At 42.1% G+C, this 19,414-nt stretch overlaps 3 protein-coding genes across 3 annotated transcripts in view; 2 read left to right on the forward strand and 1 right to left on the reverse strand.

Moving 5' to 3' along the window:
- The first annotated feature begins 2,172 nt into the window (after nucleotides 1–2,172).
- Nucleotides 2,173–5,841, forward strand: LOC135103679 (gamma-interferon-inducible lysosomal thiol reductase-like). Its single transcript, XM_064010251.1, has 5 exons — nucleotides 2,173–2,331; nucleotides 2,455–2,601; nucleotides 2,801–2,971; nucleotides 4,682–4,828; nucleotides 5,378–5,841. The coding sequence occupies exons 1-5, from the start codon at nucleotides 2,284–2,286 to the stop codon at nucleotides 5,549–5,551; spliced, it is 687 nt and encodes a 228-aa protein (XP_063866321.1). The 5' UTR covers nucleotides 2,173–2,283; the 3' UTR covers nucleotides 5,552–5,841.
- LOC135103674 (uncharacterized) overlaps nucleotides 2,624–19,414 on the reverse strand; it is a 17,050-nt gene continuing 259 nt past the window's right edge. The window contains exons 1-12 of the mRNA XM_064010242.1: nucleotides 16,302–19,414; nucleotides 14,795–14,983; nucleotides 13,133–13,980; nucleotides 12,800–12,986; nucleotides 12,386–12,486; nucleotides 11,869–11,979; nucleotides 11,533–11,716; nucleotides 11,106–11,273; nucleotides 10,491–10,669; nucleotides 9,871–9,998; nucleotides 9,047–9,209; nucleotides 2,624–7,909 (exon numbers count right to left, since the gene is read on the reverse strand). The exon at nucleotides 16,302–19,414 is cut by the window's right edge and continues 259 nt beyond it. Coding sequence (XP_063866312.1) covers nucleotides 7,631–7,909; nucleotides 9,047–9,209; nucleotides 9,871–9,998; nucleotides 10,491–10,669; nucleotides 11,106–11,273; nucleotides 11,533–11,716; nucleotides 11,869–11,979; nucleotides 12,386–12,486; nucleotides 12,800–12,986; nucleotides 13,133–13,980; nucleotides 14,795–14,983; nucleotides 16,302–16,410 — 2,646 coding nt within the window. The 5' untranslated portion in view covers nucleotides 16,411–19,414 and the 3' untranslated portion in view covers nucleotides 2,624–7,630. The remainder of the gene's footprint in view (nucleotides 7,910–9,046; nucleotides 9,210–9,870; nucleotides 9,999–10,490; nucleotides 10,670–11,105; nucleotides 11,274–11,532; nucleotides 11,717–11,868; nucleotides 11,980–12,385; nucleotides 12,487–12,799; nucleotides 12,987–13,132; nucleotides 13,981–14,794; nucleotides 14,984–16,301) is intronic.
- Nucleotides 17,924–19,414, forward strand: part of LOC135103680 (U-scoloptoxin(19)-Tl1a-like) — an 8,687-nt gene continuing 7,196 nt past the window's right edge. The window contains 1 exon segment of the mRNA XM_064010252.1: nucleotides 17,924–17,947. The gene's annotated coding sequence lies outside the window, so the exon portion shown is untranslated.

The following is a 19,414-nucleotide window of genomic DNA, read 5'->3' on the forward strand; positions in this document are numbered from 1 at the left end:
AAAATCAGCAAAATGCCTGCTCAGGTCCCCCCAACTAGCAGTGGCAAAACGCCAGAGGCACCTTCGCTTAGGGGGATCCTGAGGAGGGATTGGAGTGATAGGACAAGATAAAGATATGAGATTGTGATCGGAGGAGCCCAATGGAGAAGAAAGGGTAATAGCAAAAGCAGAAGGATTAGAGGTCAGGAAAAGTTCAAGAATGTTGGGCGTATCTCCAAGACGGGCAGGAATACGAGTAGGGTGTTGCACCAATTGCTCTAGGTCATGGAGGATAGCAAAGTTGTAGGCTAGTTCACCAGGATGGTCAGTGAAGGGAGAGGAAAGCCAAAGCTGGTGGTGAACACTGAAGTCTCCAAGAATGGAGATCTCTGCAAAAGGGAAGAGGGTCAGAATGTGCTCCACTTTGGAAGTTAAGTAGTCAAAGTGTGTGTGTGTGTGTGTGTGTGTGTGTACTAATTTCTCTATTTCACCTTACTGCTGCCACCTTTGGTTTAGTGAGCAACAACACCCCAGATGTTTCACACTTATGTGGTCCCAGCTCCGTATCTGTAACCTATCGAGTTTAAAACCATTCTTCTCTCTGCTTTGCGATGTGGTTCTCGGGTAATTTTGAAATGTACTGTTATGGCGCCGCAACAACAACATACGGTGGCGAGAGTTACAAAAGAGCTCCTACTTTCCCACGGACAAGACAGCTTCCCAGATAAGGGAGCTGCACATGCGGCAGTCATGTGAATTTTCCCACACGCTGTAATGACTGGATACTATAGAACTGACGTGAATGTGTACCTCGGTCAGAGAGGCCGCTAGAGCCATCATGAGGAAAAAAGCATGGTAAGTGGAGCATATGCTTGACTTGCTACATTATATCTTGCATGTCAGAGGTTAATCTTATATGCAATTTATCTTATTATTGTTATTATTATTATTATTACTATTATTATTATTATTATTATTATTATTATTATTATTATTATTATTATTATTATTATTATTATTATTAATATTGTATTAATTTTGTTTATTTTTTTAATGTTTATCTTTTTAACGAAATCTGCCCGTATTATTTCAACTATTTTTCATCTGCTTAAATATTCATGATAGTCTGAAATCTAAAATATTTAATAAGTTTTAACAATGAGTTGCTTAAGGTGTGGGGGAAATTAAATTTAACCAAAATTATCATAAACATACATTATGAATTATAACTTTGTTATAAGTATGTGAATATATATCCTGAATTAATGTTTTCTGAATTATATTTTGAAATGATCTTCCTTGTTTAAAAAGGCCACAAAGATGATACATCGAATTTTCAGGGACTCCTTTTTCAGCAATGACGCAGATATCTTTCATCAACTATCACTCGAATCATGACTCTTGCAACCTTCAATAACTTCCACCAGAGCCCACGTATGGTGGTCGAGGTGAGGTTTTGAAATGTTTGCCAGTGTAGTTCCTCGAGTCTTTCTGACAAACGTGCATGACGTCAGAGCCTACACTTGACCTTAAACAATCGCGAGAATCATGACTCCTACGAACACCAGTAACTCCCACTATAGCCTGTTAAAAACAATTGAAAGGAGACGCTGGAATGCTTGAATGAGTTAGGTTCCCCGAGTCTTTCTGGAAAACGGATATTATGTCAGCATTTACACTTGTGTGTACTTCCCTATGAACTTTCTTCTTCTTCTTTTTTTTTCTTCTCTCTTTTTCCCCCCGACTCATTCATTGGAGTGATTTAATATAATATAGTCATTCATCCACTAATGTAGGTAATGTGATTATAAACTATTTTGTACGTTAAAGAAACAAGTTTATTACCCTAAGGCAAGCAAAATAACTTTAAAAATACAGTATAACATTTTCAGAAAAATTGCTAAATATTGACAGATACGCATAGGGAAACTAAAAGAAAATAAATAAATAAATAAATAAATAAATAATAATAATAATAATAATAATAATAATAATAATAATAATAATAATGATAATAATAATAATAATAATAATAATAATAATAATAATAAAAATAATAATAATAATGATAATAATAACAATAATAATGAACAACGACGATAAAGATATTACAAAAAAAAAAAAAAAAAGAAAGGAAAAGGCAACCAAGATAAGTAAAGTGCGCAGACGACACACATGATGATAGTATTGAAGCAGCGGGGCGAAGTACAGACGAACAGTCATGCGAGGTATATATAAGTGGCGAGTGCCATCAGCGGGGGTTGGTCACTTGTCCTCCGTTCAGAGTAACAGTAACACACCACCATGATGCCACCGCTGCTGCTGGCACTCCTGAGCTTGGCTCGGCTCACAGTGAGTACCCGCAGTACACTACTGTGAGAGAGAGAGAGAGAGAGAGAGAGAGAGAGAGAGAGAGAGAGAGAGAGAGAGAGAGAGAGAGATGCATGTTCACATAATTATATTATCCGTCGCCAGGCCGCCGCCGACCCGGTGAAGGTGTCGGTGTATTACGAGACGCTGTGTCCCGACAGTGAAAAGTTCGTCATCACGCAGCTGTACCCGGTGTACCAGGAGCTTAAGGACATCATGCTTCTCGATGTCAACGCCTATGGGAAAGCGGAGGTAACTTACGCGTTTTCGTGCGTTATGAAAGTGATTATAATGCAGAAGAAAGACAGTTAATGGTATGCATGCACTGCCATTTTTATCCCGAGTTGCAGCATTAACAATCTTCCTGCAGTCCACGCACCAAGAGAGAGAGAAAAAAAAAGGAAGTCCAGGATCTTCATAGCACAGTAAGAATTTCTCTAACCCTTAACAGGACTATGCCATCGGAGATTCCTACATCTTCGTATGCCAGCACGGCCCCGATGAGTGCGAGGGCAACATGATGATCGCTTGCGCCAAGAAGCTGATCCAGAGCGAAGACTTGTTCATGGCCTTCACTAACTGCGTCATGACGGTGTTCACGGCCGCCGCTGCTGGCCCGCAGGTGTGTTAACGTGTAGCTGCTCACAGCGCATTACTAGCGAGTTATTTATTTTTTTCTTTCTTTTGCCATGATTAGCGCGGCGAAAGAACATGGCGCCCTGCTGTGGTACTAGCGCCACCGGTCTATTATCAACAATGCCATTAGGTTTAGATACGAGGCCTCATTATCTTGAGTTTAGCCACCATAATCATACACTATGCATTATCAGTTCCACCAAACGTAGGACGTGAGTGTTGTTGGCAGTGTCACACAATGTGGCACTGCGACACGAAACAATTAGCAGCCCCAGGTGCAATGCGTGAAGTCTTTATAAACATCTACAAAAAAGTTAGCGATGAAAATGAACACATTTAGCAATTTCTTCCCCGTTCAAAGATTGGATGTGGCTGTAGAATAAGAAAAGATGTCTCAGAGTGATTAATTAGGGAAAGGTATACCAAGTGGCAGTCAAAGGGTTAACTCGGGAACCACATTCTCGAAACTTCAGTCGTCTCCTCTTGACTATTTTTTAACGGGCTCTAGTGGAAGTTTGCGAGTTTTCCAAGTGCGTTTTCATAATTCTAGTGGCAATTTAGTATGGATTCTACATTACATGGAAAACACCCATGAGATCCAACTTGTCATCTACGACCCTAGAAAAAAGTTCTCACGAGGGAAAACAACGTTTTTAAAATACATAGCTGGGAGTTATAAACAGTAATGAATGGTCTAAATTACAAGTTACCTACCTCACTTCAGCAGCAGTAGTAGTAGTAGTAGTAGTAGTAGTAGTAGTATTGAAATTAAAAAGAAAAAAAATTACAGGAAGCAACAGTGTACAAAGGTTAAGTAACAGACACGTGAGTGGAATGAGGTGATGGGAGGAAACACGGGACGCAGCAGATAAGATACTAAACTGCTTCTGCTTCACCACATGTTTACTGTTATTACATTTCACAAACTAAATATCTTGGTAGTGGTGACATCTTTACAATTCACATTAACAAAACATAGTTCAGACTGGCACTAATTACAATCGAATTAAGAACAAATTTACATCGAGTACGCTCAGGTAACATGATAAGACTCCCCCGACACTCTGCCACCACCTGACACGATGCCGGCCAGTCAATCAAGTGGTGAGATAAAGGCAGCCACGATTTCCTCCACCACCCACAATAAAAAAAAAAAAAAAAAAAAAAATCATATGTAAGCAAATATCAGCAGTTTTACGAAGATAATGTAACAAATATCAAAGTAAATATCAGTAGTTTTAAGAAAATGATGCAACAAATATCCAAGCAAATATCAGTAGTTTTACGAAGATCAGCCAGCTAGTTATTTCAGATTTTGCTGTGCTAGGTTGAGTTACTTCAAAACTAACCCAAACTATTCTAAAGAAATATGAATTAATGTAACCTAACTTAGCCTTATTCACTCAATAAGTAGCATGGATGGCTGATACCTCATAAATCTTCTAAACAATTGCCTTTATTTTCAAAAGATTGGTCCAGAGAGATCAGACGGGTTTTCACAAGTTTTTTTTCTTTCACACTGATGGGGTGTTTCATTACGTTGATTATATAAAATCTTTGTTAAATTATCACTACAACCTGTGAAACACCAATGGAAACTAATAATCTCCACTAGTAGTTGATATGAAATACCAAGACTTTTGAGAATACGATCGTAGCAGTCATTACGATAGTTAACGACTCCCTCTCTCTGCAGTGCGCCGAGAAGCACGGGATTGACTTCGCCCCGATCCAGCGGTGCTACGCGTCATCAGAGGGGCGCCGCCTGCTTCACGAGGTGGGCGTCAAGCAGAGAACCGCCGCCCCAGACCTCCACTACGTACCCTGGATCATGATCAATGACGTGAGTGTGGCGGCGCTTCCCTCCCCTGCTCAGATATTAAACAAACCATTCTCTCATGTAGCAAATAAGCACTTATTCAGAAAGTCTAAAGGGTATTTGTTCCTGATTTCCTTCATATTTTGAATGGGAGAGGGAAAAAAAAAAAAAGGTTGATTTGATAATCTAACACATTCTTTATTTCTCCCATAGTATTATTCTTTATTTTTATCAGCCACTATTAATATCGTTTTATCTACGCTTCCCCTACATCCGGCATCGTTAGCGGTCTTTACTCTCCATCATGAAGCTAATTCCAACTTTATCCTTCATCACCACTAGGCATGATTCTAATACTCTATGCTTCTTATTTCATATCATCTTAATTATTACCCTTCATACATCACTTTTAGATAATTCGAACTGGTTTATCCTTCCTATACCTTAAACAACATAACTCTACCGTTCATATACAACTCGTATAATTATTACAGCGTTTTTTACCCTTCACACATCACTAAGAGTACCAATCTTTCCCGCTCACTTTTACTTTGCCGCCTCTTCTCTCGCCAGGCCTACACCGACAACCAACAGACAGAGGCGGAGAAGGACCTCAAGAAAGTGGTGTGCGATGCTTACAAGGGGGAGAAGCCTGCTGCGTGTGGCGGGGGAAGGGGTATATACAGCTGGCGCCCCTATGGCTCCCATGGCTTTTGGAATTGGTTCACTAGGTACTATAATAACTAGTGCTACATCACACCCACCCGGAGAGCCTCACTTCCCATCACTGCCGCCGCCAAGGAACCCCGAGACCACTTGACGATGGCCAACATAAAGAAGTGATGGGAAGTGTTACAGGATGTTGCTGGTGATAAGGATGTTGATAATAATAATGAGAGAATGATAATGAGAACGTGTTGTTGGATGCTGATGATGATAATGATAATGGAAGAGTTGTAGAATGATGATGATAAAGATACTGATAATGGTAATGATTCACAATGGTAAATGATGAATATATAATACTCTGCCTCTCGTATGGTTTTTTCCCTTACACATGATAAAGATAACTATTGTAGAGTGACTATTATTTTATTTAAGATGACAATATCGCATTTCTATAATATCAGCTCCACTGTGATTGGTGAGTGAAGAAAGAGAACAGCACACACGGCAGTTTAACATTATGCTGAGGAATAAAAAACTTGCAACTTAAATCGTGTGCATAAATGACGGACGTAAACAATTGCAACAAAAAAAAAAAAAAAGACGCAAACGTAAACTCATCCCAGTCAATCAGACTTCTTAACTTTTAGAACAAGCAAGGGATCTATTTTACTGGACGCGTTTTTCTTCGCCGGTTTTTACATACCCTGCTATCTTTATTGTACCATAGTTGTGAACAAAAAATAGATCCAAACGTACGTACATGCTCATCCCAGTCAAACACAACTTTCAAAGGAAGCAAGAGGTCTATCTATTTTACTGGACACGTTTTTCTTCGCTGGTTTTTACATCGAGGGGATTACCCTGCCAATTTTAATTGTACCATAGTTGTGATTCACATGAACTATATTTACTACACTGCCACTTTTAATTGTACCATAGTTGTGATTCACATGAACTATATTTACTACACTGCCACTTTTAATTGTATCATATTTGTGATTCACAACATGAACCACATTTACTACACTCTTGTCTAAGTAAATATTTGTGACTCTGCTGCCCAAGTTTTAAAATGTGACACGCTAAATATGACCAACTCTAGATCTCTGACCCAAAGGAAACAAGAAGCTGACGTGACGGGAAAACCAAGGCTCGTATTCAGAAACGCTTCTCTCTCTCACCACAACTATTTTCCAAGCCACAGAAAATATCAGCCGGGTTCTCAGTGTGTTTCTCATGTTAATAATGTAAAAACATTATCAATCTGTCACTAGAACTGTAAAAATCCGTGTAACTTCAACTGGAGCCTTTTGAAAGCAATCGAGGTGCGGACAGAAGCGTTTCAGAATATGGTCTCAAGCAAGTAACAGCATTTCAATGTTATCGCTGCATGTAAGAGTAAATTAATGAATAATAATGCCTCTCAACTCAAGATACTTAACTATTTCACTGCTATGGCGTATTGAGCTTAATTAAAAGGTCTGACGCAGATTCAGAGTATAATTTTGAAACACCACTGAGAGCAAACGAAGTGATCAAGTATTCAAATCTTTTAGTAGTAGTAGTTTTAATTCTTGGTGAGTAAAATCATAGGTGGCTGCTCAATGGCATGACATTGGCAGCCAGATGGTTGATAACTTCTACCACGGACATTATAATAACTAGTTACGCCACAATTCAGTATCAAACTTTTCGACTCCTCAAATCGACTATTTCAGCAGTCTTTAGTAGAAATTAAGGTTTTGCGAGGGGTTTTATAATCTCAGTAATATTTTAACAAAGATTCTGTACTATCAGTGTAAAAAATCACCCATGAGAACCTGATTAATAATATGCGACTTTTAAGAATGGTCCTTATGAGAGAACAATGCGTTTCAGAGCACGGATTCTGAAGACATTTGCAATTAATGAACACGTGTTTGAAAAAGCTTTAGGCTCTCACTAGGACCATTTTTAAAGATCACAAAGATGCTTATAGAGATTTTATGGGCATTTTTCCTATTAATCACTTGAATTACTTGAATCATGAAATCACCTTTGAAAACACCAATAACATCTGTTGAAGTCTGTTGAAAGTGGAAATAGTCGAGACGAGACGCTGAAACGTTTGACAATCCAGCATCACATGACACAGAAGCGTCTTTACTCGCCTGCTTCTCATGTGACCTTTCTATTGGTGATGGTGTAGCCGAAGTACACGGAGACGAAGGTGAAGTACACAATGGGAACACCAACCCTCCCGCAGGTGTTGAGAAAGATGGATGCGTTCAACATGCTGACCAGAGGACGGTGGGACGCCTTGCCCTTGCCCACGAAGGGTCTAACGGGCACTATCTGAGTCCCGCGCGACGCTTCCTTCAGGTAGTCGATCACCACCACTAAGAGCACGACTGAGAAGTTCATGACGATGCAGAACACAAACCAGATGTCCACCAGCTGCCGAGAGAGAGAGAGAGAGAGAGAGAGAGAGAGAGAGAGAGAGAGAGAGAGAGAGAGAGAGAGAATCGTGAATCCATAATGGGAAATAAAACCGTGACAGTATTTGTAATGAGCCAACCTCAGTGAAGCGCAAAATGGCGACGAATCTCTCTCTAATCTACAAACAAGACAGACAAGTTAGATATGTGGCAGAACAACGCAAGCTCACCACCTAAAGTACCACCAAAAAAACCGCTTAATATTCTCAAAAGAAGTGACAGACGCTAAATACATCAACCGCGGCACTGAAAAAGATAACTACAACGCTAAGTACTGACGATATAATACCACCACTACATTCAAAGGACAACCTGAAGTTTCACGGGTTTTCATGGGTGTTTTTACAGTTCTAGCGAAAGATTGACAATATTTCTACATTATTAAGATACGAAACACACTTGCGAACTCGGCTAATCATGTCTGTGGTCTTCGAAAATAGACACGTTTCTGGATACGGGCCATACATCTGTCTGGGGGTGTCCCGCAATCCTGAAAATCCACCAAGGAAAGAAGGAACAAGAGAACTGATCCCGACATGTGTGCTGGCTGAAAGAACTGACGTACTGTTGAACTTATTGCTAAGATCTTGAAAGTTTTGACTGCAGCTGGATAACTACATATAGCTTGTTCAGAGAGAGAGAGAGAGAGAGAGAGAGAGACGCAAAATGTCCGTCCGTGCACTAAGGATATAAACACTGAAGTGAGTGGGATGCGCGCCGTTTAGTGAATCATCATTAGACGTGTTTCGAAGCTTCGTGAACTTGTACTTTGAGATTAGGTACTTGTTGATGAATAGATTAATGTTTATAACTACAACGACTGATTAAGGAATTAAGCGTTCATTAAGCTCATTAAGTTCTATCAAAACTGAGTATTGTTAGATTTGTTGAGAGAGAGAGAGAGAGAGAGAGAGAGAGAGAGAGAGAGAGAGAGAGAGAGAGAGAGAGAGAGCAAATAAACTCAAGGAAAGTATAAACAAATTTGGAGTCCAAAATATGGATAAGAAGAACAAATGAGAACAGATAAAAAGAGAGAAAAAAAAAAAAAGAGGATGGGAGGAAGAGGAGAGAAAGAGGGAAAGAGGAAAGCGGTCACCTTGAGGTATGCTGTGCGGGGCATGGCCTGGTTGGTCTGCAAGAAGAGCGTGGACATCACCATGAGGGCCGTGAGGGACACCATGACGCGGTTGGTGAAGTCGTCCAGGTGGAAGAAGAAGGTGAGGTGCGTGATGGACAGTAACAGGGTGGTGGGGACGTACCTGGGGTGAGGGTGACAGTAAGCTTCCAATAATTTGAGGTGTTTTAAGAGAGAAGCATCAGCACAACTCGAAACTAATTTGGCTTCTGTTTCGACATTTTTTTTTTTTTCCGTGGGGGAAGAGGGGATAGGGAAGACAAATTACCGCTTTTTTTCGCGCCCTTGACCGGTTTTTCTCACCCATTATTATTATTTTTATGTAAGAGGTGCACCGGCCAAGGCCAACAAAATTAAAAGAAAAAAAGGGTTCACTGAGGTGTCAGTCCCCAAAGAATCAGAAACTATTATAAACGAACGTTATATATGAATAGTATTATGACTCAAGGAGACTGTACCTGATAAGACACACACACACATATACACACACACACGAAGTGGTGTACGCAAATATACTGAATGCTTTAAAAAGAAAAATAAATATATGAACATTTTATATGATAAAATGAAACACTACGAGCTTGATTCTATCATGGATCACCAAAAAAACTTTCAGCATGACTAACAAAGAGGTCTCCAAAACTCCAAAACAAGAATAATTTATTAACCTGTATGAATTTCTAGAAATTTATTCGTATTACTTGATATTCCGTCAGTGACTAAACAAAACAATGATGAAAAAAACGTGGACAACCAGAGAAAAAGTTGAAGGATCTGTTACTCACGTGCCACAAATGTAATACTTGAAGAGGTTGTAGAAGGTGAAGTGAAGCGTGACGTGCGAGAGTCCTTCTCTATGGCCGCCCTCAGCTCGCACCTCCCTCACGTAGTACTCCAGCAGGCGGCGGCTCCCCTGCCCCACACCACCGAGATGAGATGTGCGCCATGCATGCCTCTCCCTTCCAGTGCCTCATTGTGTGCCTCCCCATCACTGCCTACCATGTTCCTGTCTTTCTTTTTTCACGGACTGCAAAATCTTTGTTAAACATCCCGTAGAATCTTGTATACCCATGCCTCTACTAACTACCAGTACAGCCTGTTAAAAACTTGTTAAGGTAAGGCACCGCATCATGTGTGTGGTTCTTTGGCCTGTATTCAGAAATGCTTTGCTCTCACCACGACTATTTTCAAACGGCACAGCCAGGTTGTCAAGAGCGTTTCTCCATAATGTACAAATCTTGTTAATCTAGAACCACAAAAAAGTACCTAAATAAATAAATAAAAATAAATGAAAATAAATAAATAAATAAATACATAAATAAGTAAATAAATAAAAACCCGCAGTACTTCAACTAGAGCCTTTGAAGAAGTGTTTCAGAATATGTTCCTTTTACCCGCCACTCACCAGGAAATGCACGCCCTCGGACAGTAGAGAGAGGCTGCGTACGCCCAGCACGGAGCGCACCACCACCCTGCACGCCTGCACGTCGAAAGGGTACATGGACAGGTCAAACTGGCACGCCGACCGCACCGTGAGGGTTCGCTGCTCCACCAGGTCATTGTCCGCGCCCTTGAAGTGCTCGTCTGAGAGGCGCGGTTCATGGGGAGCAGCAGAAATGCATATAGTCACACACAGATACTACGAACGAACTACGGATAATATACCATAATTGTTCATTATAAGCACTAAACCCGACACGTCAACAAGATCATCCGAACCACAATGTTGAGTGTGGTTCCCTAGCGGATGTCTTGGCTTAGAATTATTATAATTTGCAAATATTGTATCCAAGTTAAGATAGTAATATTCGTCAGTCACGGAGCCTCTGGCTTGACAGACTGTGCCAGTACTCATATTTTGTGATATCTATCTTTACTTTATTTCTATGAGAGGTTGATGGTGTAGTCAGGAGAAGAGCGGTGTACTGAAATAACAACATAAGAAGCAAACGCTACAACCAGCAACAAACAATACAAAGACATATCGCACGAACATTCCTGGACTAGTCTGCACACCCACCCTCCTTGAGCCTGGTGAAGTGGTCCGGCAGCGGCTGTGAGGTGCGGCGCACGAGCGTCCTGGTGTCGTACTCCTCCAGGTCCACTCTGCTGCCCGAGCCGTCCTCCAGGAACACCTCAGGGCGCCACACTCGAGCGGCTCTCCGCACACGGTTGAGGTCTGTGTTTTCCTGTGAGAGTAATAGTATGAGGTCATTTAGGGCAGTGAGAATGATCGACCTAATAGATGAAAGCGCAGTTATAGGAAGCCGCATCAGTTTGAGTAAGAAACAAACCTTGGCAAGACAATAATATGGAAAAACTTTTTCCATAGTAAACCAGCAAGACAGCTACATTAGAGATTCATGCATTCAAACAATTCTAAGAGATCACCTGTATCTAATACATTCAAGAGTCTACGTGCATATGTAGGTAAGATTCATTTCTTCCCTTAAGGTGAGCGAAAGTGAGTCTTGAGTCCCTCCAGACGAAGATGAGAATGAGGTCAAAGGAGATCCGAAGGTCGAGGAGAGAGAAGTCCCCCATGGAAGTGATGTTGGCCATGAGGGAGATGGGGACGGGAGAGCCATCACGCAGCGGGGGCGGCAGCTCTGACATGTACGACCCTGAGTCCTGGCCAGTGTGAAGGTGTGACAGGCGAAGAATATTGTAGAATTAAACCATCAAAGAGTTACAAAAAGGAAACAAAGAGAGAAATATAAATGTCAAACAAATGAGAGGAAAATTTTGTTGATGAGAAAGGCGCAGCAGTTCCTCAGACAGACCTGCACGATGTGGCAGTCCATCTCATCGCTGAAATCAGGGCAGTCGGTGAGCAGGTCGCAGCGCTGGGTGATGCTGACGCAAGATCCGTCGTCGCAAGTGAACTGCTCGCGCTGAGGGGCACATCAGAGACATGGACTGAGGTGGCAATGGACTCTTGCCAAGTAAATGTAGGTAACGTTCATGTACAGCTAGCCAAAGAAATTATGTCATATACTACAAAATGTTTTAGATACAAAAGCATTATTTGGCATTATATGCCATATATGTGTTATTATATGGCAACTATTTCCATCTAATGCATTTTTATTTCTTGATGTTTGTGAAACTCTTGATATTAAGCAGTTCGTTAGTTCACATGCTTTCCATTTGAACCATAGACATGAAATTTACTGGACTTAGTGACGTGACCTCGAGCAACTGTATTTTCGATTGCACGGAATAAACACCCCAGCCTTAAACAGTATATGAGAAATACTACGTGTTACAAGTCTCCTCCAGTGAGGGCTGAGGGCTCACCTGGCAAGCGGAGAGGACGAGGGGCGTGTAGACAGCTCCCTTGGGTGGAGGACAACGGTCCCCTTCCACTCGCCAGTCTCGCCGTCCCACCGGGTACTGATCTGGGGGCGAGGGAAGACTTGAAGCTACTAATGCGTATGGTAATCTTTTGTGTCTTTTTTTCTATTGGTATGTGTGTAAGTGTGTGTGTGTGTGTGTGTGTGTGTGTGTGTGTGTGTGTGTGTGTGTGTGTGTGTGTGTGTGTGTGTGTGTGTGTGTGTGTGCGTAAGCATCGAAATTATCTAATTAACTATATTGAAAAACTATTGTAGGAAAATGTGTGTAAGTGTGTGGCGCTCACACACACACACACACACACACACACACACACACACACACACACACACACACACACACACACATACACACACACACCGGGGAAAGTGCGGATCATGGTGGCCTTGGCTGTCCCTCCATCCGGCAGGTAGAGCAGTGTCCAGGTGTCGCCTTCCCACTGCAGCAGGGAGTAGTCGTGGCCCTTCAAGATGGGTTTGCCCGTCACGGCGCCGCCCACTACTAGATAGGTTGTGTCGAAAAGCGACATCTCGCACAGCCCTCGCAGCTGAAATGGGACGACACGGGCCCTTACTGAAGCTGTTACACACACACACACACACACACACACAGAGAGAGAGAGAGAGAGAGAGAGAGAGAGAGAGAGAGAGAGAGAGAGAGAGAGAGAGAGAGAGAGAGAGAGAGAGAGAATACCTTGAGGCGACTAACACCGTGGAAGGCACACAGTGTACATAACTCGTCGAGGCAGCGCATCTGTAGCCAGCTGGCCTGCACCCCCGTGATGATCATGAAACCTAGGCAGTGGTAGCCAGTGTTGTAGGAGGACGTGACGTTGGTGTACTGCGCAACCCGGCCTGTGCTGTAGTGGGTCAGGGTGCGCTTCTCTGGGTTGGCTTTGAACCCCAGGTACACCACCACGCCTGCTGGATCCAGGCACTGTTCCGTGAAGGGGGTCACGGAGACAAGGATGCGCTGGTTCTCCTCGGGTGTGGCGGGAGCCGCCACGCTCCCACCCACACTCTCACACAACGCGGCGGTCTGGGAGAAGATCCGTTTTTCAGGGAACACGAGGTGGAAGACAGACTCCTCCTGACACACCTCAGACATGTTCACCTCCCCGATTTCCACCGAGCCCTCCAGCCTCCAGTCCTTCATGATGTCCGTGAAATCTATGAGTGGCTTAGGCTCGTGGTTGGTGGGGCGGCAGCTCGTGTAATCGACGGCTTCTTGTTCAGTCACCGCCCGCGTGTACAGGCGGAAGTCCCCCAGCACCGCGTTGAGGCTCTGGGAGAAGGCAAACCCCCCACCCAGGCTGTCTTGGTCTTGGCCCAATACGAAGATGCCGCCGCCGCTCAGCGCCTCTGGGCCTCGTGAGGTGCCGGTGTACACTTTGTCGTTCCAGAAGATAGTATAGGAGTGCGTGGTGAAGTTGTGCACGTAGCACAGCCTCCACCACCGCAGGATGTCGCTGGTGACTTCAGCGCGAGCCATGAGAGTGAAGCCCCACCAGGCTTCGAACAGGCGGGAAGGATACGCGAAGCCTGCAACACAAGGCCGCCTATTAGTGTGTTGCAGCGGTACTGTGACGGGAAATGAGTCAAATGCAGACGCCTAGAAGATAATAGTAACACAAGTTTATCATGGCTACCGAAGATAAACAATTAAACGCATTTCGAAAAAAAGAATTAGACATTCAATCTAAGAACGAAGTAGAGGAGGCTGAGAGTTTATTATTTCAGTCATAATTGGTTACATTCTCGTCATAAATATTTTGTGTAGAATTCTCGCCTCAAAAAAAGCGACACGCCATTGAGACAGGATTCATCAACTTTAACGTGTCCACTGTCACATCAGTAATATTATGTAGTCTTACTTTTCATTGCCAGTCTTCACGTCACTGGATCACACAAAGGTGTCACTAGAAATCCACAACAAATACATTTTTCTTTTTTGTGAAATTCTGATATGTTTGCTTCTTTGTTTCCAGGTAAATATTTCCAGCAATCAATGAAATGACAAGAAGCAACGTAAAAAATGTGAATTATTCTTACAACAAATATAACACTGAAATCGTGATGACGTGGGCGGAAGGTCGCATGTTTGTACACAAGCACAGACACAGAGACCTTTGTACTCGTACATCCACACTACTTGTTGATGCCGACCTGACCCAGAACGAAAAGTAAAAAACACTTAATAAGACAATACCAAACGTGGAAATTGTATGGCATTAGGTGGCCTTCCAAGCGAATGTCAATATCTTCTCAGTCATTAAGTATCGCCACCCAGCTGTAGCCTCCTCGTATTACAGAGCAGTACATCTTCCCTTATTAATTTTCCTTGCATATTACTAACCTATATACAGTTCATTGGTGTTGTTCGAAGTGGCGTAGCTGACAAGGGTATCATAGTTAGCCCTTCCTCGCAGAAACTTGAGGCAAACACACACCGATACCTCCGTCATGTCAGGCACCTCCCCACCCACCCAAAACGCCGCCGACAGGTTGGTGGGGACGCCGTCAGCCTGAAGGGTGATGCCGGCTCCTGAGAAAGCAAACACACTCATCAAGGATCTGTATTATACTTTAGAAACCCCAAACATATCTCTCCAGCCCTCCCAAGATTAGCCCAGCCCACAAAACTGCATAACCTAATCACTGCATCGTAACCATTTCCAGGTGAACGAGAGACTAAGGTTCTCATTCTTAAACGTCTCGGAGCCTCATCTTAAACTTTCAACAGTCTCTAGTAGAAATCAATATTGTCTTCAAGTGTGTTTTTATGACTCTGTTGATAGTTTATAAAGTATTCTGCATCATCAAGAAAAGAAAACACATGCGATTTATCGTCTTTGTAACCTTTGAAAATGGTTGTTACGAAAGCCCGGTGTTTAATAATACTGGCCTAAAAAAGAAAACGGAGAGAGAAAAAGAAGGAATCTGATTAATGAACAATGCAAAACATCCCGTAAAAACATTTTCCTTGTATGTTTTTTCTTTAACAAGCATTTCCTGGTTCCAGAATATAAATGTTTTGCTCGATTTCAAAATAAGAGTTTCTCATAAGGATGAAATTACATTGGGTAAGTAAGACACGGACAACCTTCCTTATTAGCAAAGATATGGACTTGGTAAACTCAGAAGGGTGATTACTTGTTACCTCCCGGGAAGCAAAACGAATTTGTGACGCGAGGAAGAAATACAAAACATCCTGATTCCCTGCCGCAGATGAAGGGAGAGAAGAGTTTTCCTTCTCTCTCTCTCTCTCTCTCTCTCTCTCTCTCTCTCTCTCTCTCTCTCTCTCTCTCTCTCTCTCTCTCTGTCAAAAAGAAAGAAGTATTTGTACAAGAACAAAAGCAAGAACGAGAAAACAAGATCAAGAAAAATAAGAACAAGGACAAGAACAAGAACGAAAACAAGAACGAGAAAAAACAAGAACAAGGAAAATAAGAACAAGGACAAGAACAAGAACAAGAACAAAAACAAGGACACGACCAAGAACAACCAAAACAACAAGGTAATGACGACGATAATAATGATGACGTAATAAAACAAATGAAAATAAAGATCCTAATTTCATGCATTAAGCTTTTATCTGGGATATACAACAATTCATGACACAAAGTAGAATGTATGAAATCTTTATAATCGTTTGAAAGAAAGAAAAGGGGTTAGAAGAATAGATTTTTCTAACTTCTAGCCAGTATGGTGTTTAGAGGTGACTGTAGAACAAGAGGAAATGTCTTAAAGTGGTTAGTGATTAAGAAAGCATATGCCAAATAGCAGTGAAAGGGTTAATTAAGCTTAAAAGACGCTATCAACGAACACACAGACAAATAAAAATCTGGTGACCTGAAGATTACCTGTAAGTGATCCTTGCGTGGAGGCTGCGGAAACACCAACAAGGATAGCAACCACCACCATCAACACCACACGAGGCGGCCCCGCTGCTCCTCGCCCAGATACAAACATCACGTCCGCTCCGCTCGACTACCTCTCACCTGGACTGAAACTTTTACCTGCTGACACCACCAAGCACAGGAAGAGAAAGAATATTGAGTAACTTTTATAACTTTTTTTTTTTCAATATTAGAATTTATGGGTATGTAGTATAAGTTTGTGTGTGTGTGTGTGTGTGTGTGTGTGTGTGTGTGTGTTTGTTCTTCGGGTAAACATAACACACGCAGAAAAACACACACACACACACATTGAAACACAAAGAAAAAATCACAGATATTTACTTGAGTGTAGAACCAGAGATAAATCATGAATTTCTCGCGCACAAAACGACGACGACTTCGCATATTACTTTACGGACGGAAAAATATACTACAAAGATCGATATTTGGATGACAAGTCTGTTTGTCACGCCATGAATAATTTTGACCTCAAAGCGAGAGGGCGTCAGGGTGTTTGAGTACCTAGAGATCCTCGATGACCCCCACCAAGGTGTTAGGGAGTGTGTAGGAGTGCATTACCACGGAAGAAAGTAACTGGAAGGAAAAAGGAAGGCGTAGGACGTGGGAAAATACTCGAGAAAAGACAGTAACATGATGAAGAATGGAAGGAAAGCAGAGAAGATCCGTGCAAACTAGGAAGGGAGAAAATCACAGGAAGGAAAAAGGAAGGCACAGGACGTGTGAAGATACTTGAGAAAAGAGAGAAACATGAAGGCGTATGGAAGGCAGGCAGAGAAGATCCGTACATACTGAAGGAAAGATAGCAATATGAAGGTAGAAGTAAGAAAGGAAGTCGAAAGAAACTCAGGAAAGGTTGAAAGCAACAGGAAGGCAGGAAGGCGGAAGGCATGTAAGATCGGAAAGGAGTCTCGATGAAGAAGACAACAAGAAGGAGGATAGAAGGGGTTACATAGGGAATGAAAAATTGTTATCAAAGAAGGGAAGCCTACGGGATGTCCTACACGGGGTAGCAGTGTGGTGTACTTAATTAACGTTGCACGTTTAAGAAGACATAGGCATCTCCAGAGATACTATTTTTATTAATTTTATTTATCTATCTATTTATCGGTTGTGAGATAAAAAAGACGAGATGTGGACTAGTTTCAAGCCATTGCTCTAATTAGTTTTAAACGTTGCAATAGTAATGCTATCTAAAGTACAATATGCTTATCAAGACTGTTCCATATATCAACAACGTAATTCAAAGTTTAATTCAACTTCAATTGTTAACTAACAATCTAAAATGTTGCTCCTGCTGATGTTTGATAGGTAAGTTGAAATCGTCGTCTATATTAATGATGTCATATCCTGTAATAAAATAAACTTCTTTCACATCCTTTAAAAAAAAAAAAAAATCATTGCCCTGTCATTTAGATCTACGTAGTGCTGTTCTTGTACGCACCTTCCTATATACAAACGAAGAAGTCAAAACACAAGTGATGATAAGAATTCCCCAGGAAGTGTAGTCATCAGTCACGTAGCTCGTGGGGATTCCAAGCTGCACCACCAGCACAACAACAGGATCCAGCGCGCGCCGCGTCACCCAGCAGGTAATGTTTGTACACGCCACGGTGTCCCGGTGGGCACCAGCCACCTCCATGGCGTGAGGCGCCTGAGTGTCCCTCCCCAGGTAAATTACACCCATGAATATTCCAACGGCAAGATTCCATTCACAATAATTTCTGCCCTGATGTATAAGATTATGATGGGTTGTTAGGTTAGGTGTAGTTGTGGGGGGTAGTTTATCGCAGGGAGAATTATTTAGAGGGAAAACTTTCATGAAGAGATCTTTTAGGGTAGTGGATTTTTTTCCCTTTTTTTTTTATGCGTCTAGGACGCCAGCCAGACACAAAAAAAGAAGAAAAAAATAAAAAAGAAACTTGCTACCTTGTCGATCCTAAATAAAACAATTAGTAATCAAACTAGTAAAGAAAGAAGTACACAACCATGGTAGAGAGTCGAAAATAGAGCCCAGATTAGATTCGGAGATGTTACATGGAACTTCTTTGATGGATGACACAGCAACGTGTACTCGTACCAACGATTATTGAGGCAGGGACAGAAAATGTTTGAAAACTAAATAAAAGAGTCAAAAGTAAATGTTAACGCTAGTAGTCGTTCTTTAGTCCTGTGTCGTGCTTGTTTAAAAGCGGCAACGGAAGCTTCCTGCCAGACCTTGTACACACACTGACGTAAGCACCGAAGCACCGAGTGATATAAATAACGTGGAAAAACCTGCTAGGTGTACGAGTATATTTCAATTACATTAAATGTTATGATTCTCTCTCTCTCTCTCTCTCTCTCTCTCTCTCTCTCTCTCTCTCTCTTTCTTAAGTACTGGGACTTTCTATCATTTTCTCTAGAGTAACAGTCTAAATCTTCCTTCGGTTCGTTCAAAACTTTCCTCTTTGATAATCCGAAAACAAAAATTCTAAACGCTCAACGTTTAAATTTAAACTGAAACGCATGGCTTTCTCAAGGCGCGCTTTGCTATTACCTTCTTCCCAAGTCCAAATCCTGATTCTTCCCTGATCCCCGCCAGCCTCTTGTACAAGACAGCCACTGCCTCTTCCTCACGAATGTAGCCACAACGCCACTGATGACCGCTTCTTCGCTGCGTAATTCAATATACAGAAGCAAAGTTAATTATTATCCACGTAAATTACCTTGATACTGTAGTCCTTGTTATAACTACGAGTATTCGCATCGTGGCTCTTATTTATATAGGATGCATTTATCTTAGCTCTATGCGTCTCCAAGCTCAGGGTAAGGTAAGCTATAAAGGGAGACGGCGACAAGAGAATTGCGATGGAAGGGAAAAGGCCGCGTGGAGAGACGGCAGCCGGGGCGTTGCAAGAGACATACCATGAGGCTCCCTTCATACACAGCAGCATGTGAAGGCTGGTGGGAAAGTAGCGACCAGAGCCTACGTGAAGGGGCATCCACGGGGAAAGACTTCATTTCAAGATCACTAGGCCCGTACTGAGAAACGTTCTGCTCTCTCACCACGACTGTTT

Source organism: Scylla paramamosain, chromosome 9 (assembly GCF_035594125.1).
Source record: "Scylla paramamosain isolate STU-SP2022 chromosome 9, ASM3559412v1, whole genome shotgun sequence".
In the NCBI taxonomy this organism is placed as follows: Eukaryota; Metazoa; Arthropoda; class Malacostraca; order Decapoda; family Portunidae; genus Scylla; species Scylla paramamosain.